Source organism: Ruditapes philippinarum, unplaced genomic scaffold (assembly GCF_026571515.1).
Source record: "Ruditapes philippinarum isolate M1 unplaced genomic scaffold, ASM2657151v2 ctg2694_1_1_1_1, whole genome shotgun sequence".
NCBI lineage: Eukaryota > Metazoa > Mollusca > Bivalvia > Venerida > Veneridae > Ruditapes > Ruditapes philippinarum.
In genome coordinates this window covers 117,704-132,955 of record NW_026852897.1, presented here as the reverse complement: position 1 = coordinate 132,955, position 15,252 = coordinate 117,704, and the positions used below count along the sequence as shown (strand labels likewise).

Below are 15,252 nucleotides of genomic sequence, written 5' to 3'. Positions count from 1 at the left end.
AATATTTCGTGCTAAAGATGTGATTTTTCTGGGAGAATGAAATGCCTGAGAATAACATATAGGGGTACCCAACTAACTTGTTTTTGCAAAATGACTTCAAAGAGGAGTAAGCCCCCCCCCTTTCCATTTTTTAAATTCACTGCTTTATCTATATTTAAATGCAAATGTCCGAGTGACAAATTATCCTAGAGATATGCTATGATCAAATTTGATATTATAAAATATTAGAAATTGCTACACAGTCTCTTTGTAAATATAAGATAAACATGTTTTGACTTCGCACAAAGTAGATTTGTTATGTTTAAAATTCTACACACTATATATATAGGTGGTCACAATATGAATATATAGTGTCATTAAAAAAAACTGGCAGTTCTTTTTAAGAAAGGACTAACTTTACTTGACCTTTAATCGAGAACACAGCTTAGATACATAGATTATTCTTTTTTTCAAATTAGACATACTCAGTAAGAATATTTCAGAATATCATAGATTTCAATAAATTTCTGTGACTAAAATATTTTACTCAAGGATGAGCATAGTATATCTTTATGAAATATTTCAGTTTATTAAAAAATATAGTGTTATATAGTTTCTAACTTAAAAACATTCCATTTACATCTAATCACCTGATGTCCCATTGATTCTTACGGTTTCCCCGACCTTTTCCGCCAAACTTCGGATAAGAACCTCGAACCCAACATATACAGAATGGATACTGTATTTCGGTTTAACCTACTCGAAGAAATGAAACAACGATGGCGAAAGGTCGGAAGTACGATGATAAAAACACGAAATTATCACTGATTCTCATAAGAATTTGCGAAATTGATATCTGTACAACTTACTTTTTCTCCAAGGGCTGTTTACTTTAACTTTTTATCCAGCAAAGAAAAGGCGAAAAATCTGTGTACATTACAAGGTATTGTTGCTTGTGGCATTTGTAAATTGGCCACAGCTGAAAATATTGCCAGTTCAGGTCTAAATTTGAATAGTCTGACGAAAATATATCTACAGGGCGAAGATGGATTGCATAATACATTTACATGTAAGAACTCTGAAGGCCAGCCACGTGTAACTAACACTAAAAGTGTCTTAGAAAGTGTTATACCAATACTTGTTGAACATTTTAAGAAATAATGAGGTGATAATGTAATAACAGTATTTTGTTAATTATTGTACTGTGGTTTGTAAAATCATTTATCAAAAGATTTGTAATGAATATAATTTTTGAATATAAAAACAACATTCCTTCATTATTATCAGTTTGTTGTAGAAACTTTTGAAAGGTTGCTATATAACTTGAAGCAGCTTTTGGTTATATTTATGTACCAACGATTTAAGGGTCATATAACCAGTCATATATCATAAAATAGTAATTTTTATGGTACTGTATTCTATTTTTCTATGTAACATTTTATTTTCAGTGATAATTGTAACTTTCATTTTTTTCCAGCATTTTTGGTCATAAATGATAACAAATGATAATTTGTTGTTTTTTGGGTTTTTTTTTGCATTATGGAAAATAGTAACCAAATTCAATTTTTTTTGTTGATATTTCCTGATTGATTCCGTTTCATTGTTTTTTAATTGTTCATTATAGTACAGGAAAACTCTAATATAACTTGCTAAATTTCCTTCCTGCACAAGTATTTCAAAATCTATGATACAGAATTCTTTTAGGGTATGAATATTTTTAAAAAAATTTAAAACCTAAATCTATTTTGTTGAGTGAGCTATTAAATGAATTAGCAATAGTAAAAATCTCTAGTAATTATTGATTTATTGATTCAAATAGTAAAGATGATCAATGTTTTTTTTCTAGTGAGATTGAACTTTTAACAGATTTTTAAAGAATGGAAAATATTAGAAAATGGTTTCAATTTTTACGGAAAATGCATTGTCCGCGCACTGATTGAAGTGTGCATGATACTGAAAAATAATAAATATGAACTTATTTTAGTTTTAACATTATTGTATTCATATTGTTGATGATACTACTCTATAAAACACAATAAAACACATATTTTGATTGTCTTGAGTGAAAATAGTGAAAATTAGAAGACCTCTTTTTGTGGCTTAGGTCTTACCTTTATTTTTCCCTTTCCTGAGGTTGAGAACTACCTTTTATAAATATGAATAATACATATTAAATCTATTCTAAGGTGTTTTTAATTTAACTGATAAGTTTCTGACAACTATCAGGTAACTTGCTATGTAGTTCTTACTTCAAAAGAAGTTTGAAATTATAAATGTACATTTTTTGTTAGATTATGAATATTTTCGACCAATTTCGGACTATTTGAAAATTGACACATGTTTTGTTCAATAAGCTATAAAATGAAATAGCCATGGTAAAATCTCTTAAAAATTGGTGATTTGTTTCCTAAAATGATGTAGATAATTATTATCTATTCTATTTTTATTGAATATGAATTAATTTTTTTTAAATGTTAGAATTGGTATTTGGATTAACTTTTTAAACAAAAATGCATTGTCCGAGCACCGTTTTGAAACATTTATGATACTGAAAAATAAAAAAAATATGAACATATTTTAGTTTTTGTATTATTATTTTCATAGAATTGATAGAAGTACACTATAAATGACATATTTGGATAGTCACAAATGATAATTCTGAAAATTAGAATTTGTTATGTTACTTAGGTCTTCACTTTATTTTCTCCATTTTCCGAAATTGAGGGTGACCATATTGAAACAAATATCTAGAGTTGTAGATGGTAAAAGATGTTAAAATTCCTGCAATAACATGCTTAAATATTATTTATTTGAAAAGAAATGTTTTTGTTTTTTTTTGTTATTCTTTGCGCGCACTACTCTCTGAAAGAAGCAATCCTGTTGTAAAATTTATCCTATTGTTATGTACGCTACTACCAGTTTATTAATAAAACATTCCGAATTTCATAAGAAATATTTAACATATCAATATCGTCGATTTATTTCCCGAAAATATACCCGTAAATGTCCGAAAAAAAACCAACCAACCAGATGACGGTTGTTTATATTCGTCAAGATGGCGGTGTTTTTATAGAAATTTCAATGGGGAAATATTTTGAAGCCGCAGGTGAGTTTATATCACATTGTCATTATAGGTTATTGGTATATTTTGATTACTTTTATGTATTTTTAATTGCCCAGCATGATAAATGCTTGTGATATTATCTCTAACGAATGCAACAGTCGTGGAACTTTGTGTTTCCTGCGTAGCCACGATCGATGTCGACCTCGCGAAAATGAACAGTTTTTTTTGTTACTTTGACGGCCAGGTCTCGTTAAGTATAAGAGATATAAGAAAAGTTTTACATTGGTTCGATAGATAAATCATTCGACTACAAATTGCATAATTCCTTTTTATTCATGCTGTATCGTGTAAAAAACTGCGAGGCAAAAACCCTGATTGGGCATAGACACCTTCTTATGGGAGTTGTACCCTTGTCTATATATATTAGTATATAGTGTAATGGGAATGGACTTGGAATATATTTCTGACTTAGGATAAATGTTTTCTACCATCAAATACATATTTTGTGAACATTCAATGAGCCGTACCCCTTTGTCGTGATCCGGAGTGAAAACTACCAACACCACCATTTGATGCCTGTTTTACATAATGCACTCTATATATGTTAACCAGGTTATCCTTAGAGGCTCATGTATTTGAGGCTGGCTGTGCTACCTAGGCTCTTGTCATATTTATTAACTGTGATCCATCGTTTGATGTAAAGTATTAAATAGCATGGACTGAACCTATTTTTATGTTTTAAGAAAATGCTGTGCATTAAGGTCAAAAAGTATATGCATATACCAAACATTATACTTTTGTTTCTATGGAAATTCTATGGAAATATCAAATAGTTTCACCTTAAACCAATTAAACTGTTTTGAGGCATAGCAGATGACATGTCCTTATTTATCCGTTCAAATAACAAAATGCTAATTTGTGCTGTAAACGTAAGATGTATCTTAAGAAACATAAAATTCGTCAACCTTGTAACGATAATTAATTCAAAAACAATCATCCTTAATTTTGTGTTTAACGTGTCATTTTTTGAGGAGAAAAATCACATCTTAACATTGTTTATGCTGCGTCTTTGACGACTATATTGATAAATGAAAATACAATATTGCATTATACAAAAGGAGAACGATGGTGGAAGCTAAAACATAACATGGTTGTTACAAATACTTATTATGCGTTTATTCATCAGATAAAATAACAAAATTAATGTACAATTTTCATAAAAAAGTATAACTAAAAAGGAGTGAATAATATCCAATTTGCAATCAATTACCCGATTTCTGTCATTTTTTCATAAATACATATAATATATTATACAATTTTCATGTTGCATGTTGAAGAAAACACAATAATCATTATATTTTTACACCTTCGGTTTAAGTTTAACATTCATAAACTGTCAACACATATATAATTACTGTCTGACATTGTATTCGTAACTGTTCAGTTATTTCCGCCATATTTCAGATAGGGGCTTAAGAGTAATCAGTGCGGTGTTAAGAATGTCTCGTTATGCGGGCAATCTTAAGACGCAATAATAAAAATTCCACGGTAATGTAATTACATGTAGTACTGAAAACCCATGTCGTGGCAAAACCAAATACACACGGTACGAGTGACGGGGTATGTTTCTTACAATTAACCAAATATATTTCAGAATTATTTTACTATTTGTATAAAAGATACAAAAACCAAGCTTGTATAGCTCTTAATTATATGTATCATTTTATTTATGACATTGAACTGAACATCGTGTATGCCAATTTAGTTCTCTGATATAATACTTTGTTATGCACAATAAGAAGTCTCAATGGGACACAAACTCATTTTAATTATACTAATGAATACTTAAGCTCAAGTAATAGCTGATATTAATATACGCAATCACTTTTTTTCGTAAACTTCTAATACCAATGTTTCAAAGATATCCGTTCAAAGCACAAGTTTCGAAGTACATGTATTTACTTTCAAAGCCCTTTAAATTGTCCTATACCCTGTCAAATATTTGGTACATAAATACTCTCAAATAGTCAGTGATCTAAATTAGTGATTTCTCAAGTGGGTTTCTCCAAGACAAAGTATGAATGTTCACTAGTCGGCGAGGTTGGTGATTTTTGGTCAATATGCGCGTAATTGTGACTCTGATTGTGGGTATTATTTCTACTTAGGGGTTCATAAGTCTCGTCGGCTTCATTTATCTCGGGAAACTCTTCCGATGTTCCTGGTTGTACACCAGAGTACGGTGTACGTGTCTCTATCGCTGCTGGATCAGTGTAGTTAGTGTCCTCAAAATCACGGTTTGCTGATAGACGCGTGAGAGGTTGGCTTTTGTCTCCCGACGATGATGAAGTTAAAACAGGCGTATGTGGCGGCGGCCGTATCTGCAATGCGATGTTGTTCTGAAACAGACAAACACAAAATGTAACTTTTTACTGACTTTAATAAACAAGTTATTCACACTTAATAAAAAGATATATTCGTGAGTATTTTTTTCTTTAAACTCACACCAAATCAAGTGGTTCCTTAGTACTATATGATTATAATCTAAATAATATTACATTTTATCAAAATTTATACATTTTGATGTTTTGTATATCACTTCAATGGCATTCATTTTGGTACAAAGTTTCTGTCAAAACTGTATTTAAAACCTCAAAATTAAATGAGATATATATGATATTTTACTAACGTCAATGGCTGTATAATAATCACTGGTGACAGATTGTCTAAATTTCTTCTCGTAATCTTCCGTGTTCCGTAATTTCGAGTTCGCCCATCTGAAATAAAGATAACTACAATTCTTTAAATACATGTGTTGTTAACTATTGGAAGACGATGATATAAACAGCCAATGAAAGGGTCTAAAATGCATGTATGATTAATAGTTATAAAATCGGGTTCTTATCTTAAGTTTTCGTATGTGTCTTATTATAAAATCAGAGATTAAATTGTCTTTTTATCAGTGCCATTTTTTTATCATTTTTCATCATCATCATCATCATCATCATCATCATCATCATCATCATTGCAATCATTATAATTTAGTTTGGCCCTTCAACAAATTTGTATATGTCGTTCCTACATGCAATGCCAATAGTATAAGTTTTAATGTAAATACATCATTTAAAATTTCACTATTTCCAAATGAAGCTATTGTTACGAAACCAACATTAAGAAATGATGGAACGCGAATTGTAAACCTATGAGTCTGCGGCCAAATTAAACACACTGCAATTGTTGAAGCCACGCCCAGTAAGATTCCTATAAACACGAGCCCCACGAGTATTAGGACACCTGTAGTGTCATTCATCAATTGTTCCATGGAGGTAGACTTCATTGCTGAAAATATTGTACAGTATGTTAATACTTGTATTTTTCCACAGTAAAAGAAAATTTATTAATTTCTTGGCTTACTAGAAAGTATAGTTTTGAAACTGTGCTCAGTAATTTTATCTTACAAACATTTTTCATAATCTAACCGGTTTCAAAAACATGCTTTTGTTAATCACCAATTTTCGTGCACTGAAATGGATCCTTCCTACATAGCCGAATAACATTTATCACAGAAATGGCCGAAAAGTTGCGATTTCAACAATCCTGGTGCATTTTTAACAAATTACGTAATTAGTACTGTTCTGTAAGAGATTGAAGAGCTATAATTAGTTATGAAAATGACACAATATGATATTTCTCTGAATATCAATGACTCTTCAACTGACCTTTCATAGAGAATATAGAGCATATATGACAAATATTTGAAGCTATTCAATTAACATAATCAACTGCCTCTGCATGTATAGTTATTCAAAACTATAAACGGGATAAGTTAATTAAACTACTGTATGAGGGGAACCATCATAAAAATAATGTGATTGATTATAAAAAATAAGGTTGTTTTTTAAAGAGGTTGGGGAAAGGTCTATTATGAAAAGAACAAAATCTTACTGGTTGTAGAATAGACACAACTTGAAGATTCACGATAAGATTTACACAGGCTTGTGTCTGAAATGGTGAAACAGCTATTTTATAACTTGATGCTTTAAATTTAAAAAGACGGTAAAATTATTCAGAAAACAAGTATTTCATCCTATCAAAAATACGAGTACGTATGTAATAAGTGTTGAACAAATTAAATTTAGTTTATCACAAATTGTTTGAAGTATCATTTCTACAGCACAATTTTATCTTAGTCTTATAAGCGTATAAATTTATCACGTACAGTGATGTTTTAAGGAATAGTTCTTCCGTAATATGTTGGGGAAAAGCATAACCATGGTCATTTTTCTAGTTATTCTTACACAGTCTATTTTAGATAATGATATGACATTAAAAGTGAGAAATTTACCCACAAGTACAAGTAAACATACTTACACGAAAGTATACTTTTACAATCGAAGTCATGTTCCGGCGTGCACAAGGACCAGTCTGGTGCAAGTATTGGCTCCGACTCCGGTGTACAGTTCTTCAGGAAAAGACGCACTGTGGCTTCTACTGCCGGCGTTACCAAATTTCGTGTCACAAAGTCTGAACTCCTTAAAGAAGAAAACATATTATATAAATCAAACTTTCCAAACTGGCTGTAAAGAGCGGCTTGGTTGATTGGTAGAAAAGCTCCAGAAAATTTACCCCTGTGTTAGCTTTCGAATTGCTCTCAAAACTGCATGCCTCCAGATAGGCCAATATGTTTCAAGGAAATCAAACTTGAGAAAAATAAACTAAGATTTTTAGAAAAGTAAAAAGATTCAAGATTCAAGTAAAAAAGATTCAAGATTCAAGTAATAATTGTGATGTGTGATTAATGACTGATTTTGCAGTATTTATCACCATATTTCTACTAGTAATGGCTATTATTGCATAGTTTGACCTCTTTTTTGGTAATATACATGGATTTTAAGTGCCGTTTGCAATGTGTAGATTATTTTCTTTGTTTACTTACAATATTTCACTTTTAAATGTTTTTTTTTTTCAAGACAATTTAAAAACATGACTCCTTTTAACTATATAGTTTTACTCTATCCAAGAAGGGTCTATGGTTTTTGAATTATTCAACATTTAAAGCTTCCTACAAAAAGAGTGGTATAATAACATTTTTCTCATAAGAATGATCAGGGTCTTTCTATTTGATAGACCCTGGAATGATATAGACCTTTTTACAATACGATTTTCCATAGCAACGAATGTTGCATTTCGCGCATGCGCATTCTGCGTAGGGCAAAAAGCAATAACGATGTCTACAGTTTATCATACTTTAAGGCTTTAATAGATGCGATTTCATGTTATGTCACCCAAAAAATATTAATTTTGGGATGACTTAAGGCGGTAAGTACTGAAAACGTGAATTTATTTTTTAACAGATCTACGAAAATGTGCGGGAGTAATAATTCAATGGTCAAAACGGGCACACACATGTCTTTGTTTCGACTTTTCCATCAGTAATTTAAATTGAAACAGCAGGGTGTTAAAGATAAAATTTTATTACCCCTGTATTACATAATATTACGCAATTTGTATTGTACACTTCCTTTGAATAACTGGATTGGTCAGGCGGCAAGTGTCAAACAGATTGGCACGCGGACGTTTGTTCATTCAACCGGGATGTTTAAATATCATTATTTTCTCCCTCAATTCGTTCGTCCGAAAATAAATTATTTCTTTCCTAAACCATATAATACAAACCAAGAAATAAGAAAACCCAGATAATGTTCAATAGAAGTGGGTTTACTAAAGCTCATATGCATATTTTTACATCAATACATTGCACAACATAATGACATATCAAAGGAACGCCTTAATTAGTACATACGTTCAAATAAATATATTAAATACTTCTGTAATAGCAACAACATGAACAATGTTGACTATAATTAAACTATAAACATACTTCATCTGACGAATTTGAAATCAATGGATCAATACTATGAAATGGGACCTACAAAACGAAAAACAACCATTCTAAAATAAATATTCGGAAACACAGGTTAATCATATGCTGCGAGGCGGCTGCCCCAACCCCAACTCTTATTATTATTCTTTTTTTAATTTATAGTTTAAGAGGGGGGAGGTAGGGAGAATCCAAAGCTCTGGCCAGCGAACAGGCTCTCTCCGCCCCCTGCTTTCCGAACATTCTTTTTGTATTAAGAATTACTTAACAAGATAAAACTTTAAGCAAAATAAATCAATTTGACAATTCCTCTCGATACAATTATTGATAAGTCGCATTGTAAAATCCCATCTTTGTCAACTAACTTGAAATATTCATTTATAAAACATTCTATTAATGTATATAACAAGTATCAACCGTCTCCTCATGAATAAACAATTTAAAATTTTTTAAGAAATTTGGTGAACCTTGCGAACTGTGTAGTAAACCTCGAATGATTTAAAACCGCGAAAATACTCATGAAAATCTCGTGCCCCGTGCATTATTCTACCCAATTATAAACCAAACACCAAAAAGATTAATAAGTACCAAAAAGAAAAGAGTATGATATAGTTAATCAGTTACGCTTATTAAAATGGTAATTTATGTAACTTTTAAATATACCGATCAATGTTTATGGATTTTGAGAAGAGAAAAATTGTGTGACGTGCATTATTAAAAATAACATGTATTACGAAGAAGCGGATAAAATGTGTGTTATATCTTTTCCAAACAACCCATCTTAACTTCTCAAGATTTTGAAAAAAAAAATTATTTAAAATCTATTTATGTGACTTAAATTTTTCTGTTTGCATCACAGGCAAATCGGATAAAGGATATAATCAGGTATATTGAACACTAAAAATGCATTATCACCTGTTCTGATATTTTTTCTGAATGATAATTAATCTCGATTTCATGTTATATAATTTCTTTTGTTTTTAAATGAACTATTTCAACAGCAAATAAGTTGACTTTTCATTTGCTAATAGATATATTTCCACATCTTCTTTAAAAAAATGATCTCAGTGTCAGGTCCGTGATCGTAAATTCTTAAACAAATATCTTTTCCAAGCCTTTTTATTGCATTCTCCGCCACAAAGCTATAAAGTCATCTTTTCTTTATTTGTTAAAAAGCTATTTTATATAATTTTCTACCGTTTACCTTGAACTAACTCGGAATTGTCTATGAACTTCTACTATATTTCTATGTAGGGCGAAGCATTTTTTGCCCTACGCAGATTGCGCATGCGCGAGAAAATTCTAATTCCGGTCGATTTTTCATAGCAACGGACCGCGTCGTAAAACGGTCTATATATAATAATATTGATTTATTTTGGGGTTAAAGCACTCCGCGCAACTCCGTAAATTAGTCAGATAACTTCCACATACGACACGAATTAACGTCCCCTTTATCCGTCATTCAAATCCACGTTGCGACGTCCCTATCTGACATTCAAACCCACGTTGTGAGGACTCGTAAAATCTAGTCTTTGAAATGTTATATTTGATACTCGCACATCAGTTAAACATAGCATGATAATCAAAATTACATTTAAATATTTTGTAAACTTAAAGCATCATGCCTTATGATTTATGCTTATTTTAATGAAAATTTGTAAAATGTTTTTAAAAGTAAAATATTTTGAAGTGAACAAAGTTATTAATTTACACATTGCAAACGACGCTTACAATCCACGTAACTTACAAAAAAATAAAGCAAAATAAGCAAAAATAGCTCTTACACATAAAATAATTGACTCTTGAATCGATTTATTTTTCTTAAACTCTTAGTACATTTTTCATAAGTTTGATTCTCTTGAAATATCTTAAGGCATGCAGATTTAAATTCACACCAAAAGAATAAGTGACGAACTTAGTTGTTCTTTTCATGACTTTTTTAAAGTTCAAATTGTTTTTGTTTTAAATATACAGAAATAAATCTCTTTTTTGCAGACTGAAAATAAAATCGGTAGTTCTACATACACACGATATACGCAAGAAATATCAATATTAATTACCTGCAAATTGATTCTGCACTAAAATCTTCAAATCCTTTCAATGACCAACTCGACATGTCTGAAACATACAAAAATTATTAATTCTCAAGGTTGTTTCGCATAAATTTATATTTTCGTATAAATTTCATTCATCTGTTTGTTTATCTGTAATAAAACTATTCATGAAATTATGGCCTAAAGTACTTTTTTCAATAAATCGGCGAATAATCGCTTTAAATAAGCATGAGATTTTACATTTACTTCCTAGTACAGTTAGGCAATTTGACTTTTAGATGTTCTGAGAGTGTTTTCCTATTGTGTATACGTTAAAACCTTAAAGTATGTTTTATTTTACATTCAAAAGGAGACTGTATAGCAATTTGGAGACCGTATAGCAATTTGAAGTTGTTGTATTTCTTGTAAAATAAAAATCTTTAAATATTTCATTATTTTTAGGAGGAAGTGAAGATCCCTCTCATTATAGTGAGGAACCCGGATGTGAAAAAAATTACGTGTATTTCTTTCCGTAAAACACACAGTTTCAATTTCGGTAAAAAAAACTGACTTTTCCTGTTGAAACATTCTTCGTTTGGGTAACTAACTAGAATGAGAGGTTTCTATACTTTATCTCATTAGAAGTATGAACGAAAATACTATCGGGCCCGTCTTTTATTTAGGTTTTCTGTCCCATGCAGTTTTTTATAAACCGTCACTGAAATCGCAATAAAGACACTTTTAAAAGATATATCTACCCTAATGGGCACTATAAGCAACTGAAAAAAATGACGACACTGTCAATTAGGGTAGATACTGTATAGCTTTTAAAAGTGTCTTTATTGTGATTTTAAAGGTCCATTATGCCTAAAAATGGTTTCAAAGCGTTTAATGTTTGGTGCTCTGTTATAGTTTCCTTGAAGTAACTCATTGGCCAATTACCTGAAACATCTTTTTCATCTGATGCTGTTTGGCAATAAGTACAGTTATTGTGAATCAGTATTTTGTATGGAAGTCAAAATACTACTTTGTTTACATTTTACTACTTATCAAAACAAACTACATGTTTTCACATTTATCGCTACGTTCTCCATGTAATTAGTATCTAACATGCTCTAAACCACTATTTAAACATGAAAAAGGTGGTAGTTGGTTATTCGTAAACAGCTGGTAGCTAGTACATTCATTTTTGCGCTTTCTAATTTATTCATTTCTGAGGGTTATTGTGCCTTTAATTTGGAAGTGTTTAACACAAGACCTCTCATTGTCACCCTTTAACTCTTTTGTTCATTTGGGGTCACATACATGTCTAGTGTTGGAACGTTTTATTTATAATAAGTTATTACATTAATTAACAATTGAAACAGTTTCTTAATACAATTACTTACAAAGTTACAGCCAATTTAGCGTAATTTTGATAGCAAAACACAGTGTTTTATGTGATGCCAATGTCTACATGTTTCACTGTATTTGTTAATCTTAAAACATGTAAAATAACTATTGTATTCCTGACCAAGCATTGACCGTAAATTATTCCAAGGGTATCTTTTGATAGCGAAATTCAAATGATATTATACCCTATACGGTCGATTAACTTTTTTGTTTAACACAGCAGTCTACCTTATATAATTGGTATACCTCTATTTTATGCGGATAAGACAGGGTAATAAGTAATAGAAAGAGCACCGAAACACGAGGTTATCTGATTTGTACGAGGGGGCGTAGCCCCCCGAGTATTAATCAGATTACCGAGTGTTTTGGTGTTCTTTCTCTTTTGTATCATAGTCAAACATAAAAACACGTTCCCTGTTGTTACAATATGAAACCCCGGCAAAAATGAACCAATGAACGAGCATCTTAATATGACATTTCTGTCGATTTCACTTTCACTTCCGTCACAATATGTAAACCCCAGCAAAAATGAGCCAATCAATGGGCATGCTCTGGAGTGCGGGTAACTAATACCCGCACTCCAGTTAACGCACTGTGCATGTATATGTATACGATTTAACCCTGACACATTTTCAACAGAAAGGTCTCCAAACTATGATACAAATAATAAATACATGTATTATCCTTTAACTTTTCTGAAAATACATTGTACAAGTAATAGAAAGAGCACCGAAACTCGAGGTTATCTGATTTGTACGAGGGGGCGTAGCCCCCGAGTATTAATCAGATTACCGAGTGTTTTGGTGTTCTTTCTCTTTTGTATCATAGTCAAACATAAAAACACGTTCCCTGTTGTTACAATATGAAATCCCGGCAAAAATGAACCAATGAACGAGCATCTAAATATGACATTTCTGTCGCTTTCACTTTCACTGCCGTCACAATATGTAAACCCCAGCAAAAATGAGCCAATCAATGGGCATGCTCTAGAGTGCGGGTAACTAATACCCGCACTCCAGTTAACGCACTGTGCATGTATATGTATACGATTTAACCCTGACATATTTTCAACAGAAAGGTCTCCAAACTATGATACAATGTATAGTGAATATTAGTTTTGTGTTTGATAATATCTCTCTACGTAAACAGATCTAAACATTCTCACGAATATTAATGCACGTATACACGGAGATGCACGTTTAAAAGAAAGATAGATATATCACTCGTTGTTTTTATAATATTAAGATTATAATATTTTAATACAGTTACGCTCGTGGTTTATTTTTACATAATGGGAAGTATACAATATATCAATAATGAGAAAGTTGATCAAGTGGTTAAGGTATCTGCCCCTCAACCCTGGGACAGAAAGTTCGAGCCCAAATGGGGTAACAACTATAATTGTTTATATGATACGGAAATTAGTCATATTGTTAACAAAACGTACTCGTACACGGACAGAATATTTATTGATATAATATTACTTACTGCTCCTCATTTCATCCGGTGTCAATGAATATTTCATCCTTAATCCTTACAATAAAATAAATCACTGATTTGATATGTACAAAAATGTTTCGTAAATATTTTCTTTACGTACTTCCTAATCCGGAAGAGTGTAATTGAGGTACAAAAAAATGTACTTGTAACTAAGTATCCTGACCCCTGTCTTTATATATCTTAAATACTATAAACAATAACTACACTATACACGAATTTCGTAATTTTAGACCGATCCAAATTTCCTAGAACAATACAAATAGCCTTTTCTTTTTGAAAGAAAATTAAAATAACGACCCATTTTCTTATTCATGTAAACATCTCGCATGAACAACTCGAATATAAAAAGCACATGTGTATATTTTTAGGTATCGTTTATCGGTCTATTGAAAATATAAAACACGCATGGGTTGACAATGTTTTACAGCATGACACATTCTGTTTTCTCTATCATATACTATTTCAGCTGATTTAATAAAATCAATTGGAAACTATTCATGTTAAAAGCAACACGCCTCTAAAATTACATACTACTTTTTTAATAAAATAAAAAAAATTAATAAAATAAAAAAAATCCTTAAATACTGACATATTTTTAAAGACGTATGGAAGGCGCGTAAATTACGCACAAGTCAACAGTCACACAGACCCCTTACCCCCGGGGCTGTGCAGGGGTAATAAGTGGAGCCATTAACTTCATCCAATCCACGCTTTGTAAGGTATTGCTGTAGGTCGTTTTATAAGTGCCAAAATAGCCATGGATATGTAAAAGTCGGTATTTAGATGGGGACATTTTCAGAATGTTTCCGCATGATGGGCTCTTTACCGGGGACAAAAGCCAAAACTTCACCTATTTCTTGTGGTGGGGATCTGTTTGCAATGGTCTTTTGCATTAATACGTTTTCATTCATCTATTGTTGTAAATACAACTTCCGGATTGTCATGCTCACTTGACGTAAAACAAAACACGGACGTAATGAAATGCACCTGAGTGCAAATAGATTAATAGAGTTAAAATATTATATTTAAACGGGTGTTTTTGCGATCCCTTGTTAGAATATAAGGATTTGTTGGGTTTCTTTAAAAATGATTATAGGTATTGTCTTTGTGAAGCAAAAAGCTATCAAATATCCTCAAGTTCGTATACAGCAAGAATAAAATATATCTAAAGCCCTGCAAAGTAAGAAATATTTTCATATCAATGAAAAATTAACATGTACGTGCCACATGGTTAAAAAGTTTTCTTAGTGAGTGATAAACGGTGATATTTCAACAATTTTTGGTGATTTACAGTGAGTGACAAACAGACGTATATACAGTCAGTGATACATAGTGAATTATATACAATGAGAAATACGCGTGTGTTATATACAATGAGAAATACACAGTGTGTTATATACAATGAG

At 31.3% G+C, this 15,252-nt stretch overlaps 1 protein-coding gene across 1 annotated transcript; it reads right to left on the bottom strand.

Annotated features, from left to right (window-relative positions):
* Positions 1-4,204: 4,204 nt before the first annotated feature.
* On the bottom strand, positions 4,205-14,177 carry LOC132727603 (uncharacterized). Its single transcript, XM_060713165.1, has 7 exons — positions 13,835-14,177; positions 10,982-11,039; positions 7,412-7,572; positions 6,986-7,042; positions 6,241-6,379; positions 5,730-5,817; positions 4,205-5,439 (listed from the first exon to the last, which is right to left on the bottom strand). The coding sequence occupies exons 1-7, from the start codon at positions 13,869-13,871 to the stop codon at positions 5,095-5,097; spliced, it is 885 nt and encodes a 294-aa protein (XP_060569148.1). The 5' UTR covers positions 13,872-14,177; the 3' UTR covers positions 4,205-5,094.
* Between the last annotated feature and the right edge of the window lie 1,075 nt (positions 14,178-15,252).

Excerpts from the sequence above, each read along its gene's own strand:
- LOC132727603 (XM_060713165.1), bottom strand. The coding sequence starts at position 13,871 with ATGAAATATTCATTGACACCGGATGAAATGAGGAGCA. Across the intron at positions 11,040-13,834 it reads ACCGGATGAAATGAGGAGCA|ACATGTCGAGTTGGTCATTG; the intron begins GTAAGTAATATT and ends TGTATGTTTCAG. Across the intron at positions 5,818-6,240 it reads ATTTGGCCGCAGACTCATAG|ATGGGCGAACTCGAAATTAC; the intron begins GTTTACAATTCG and ends TCTTTATTTCAG.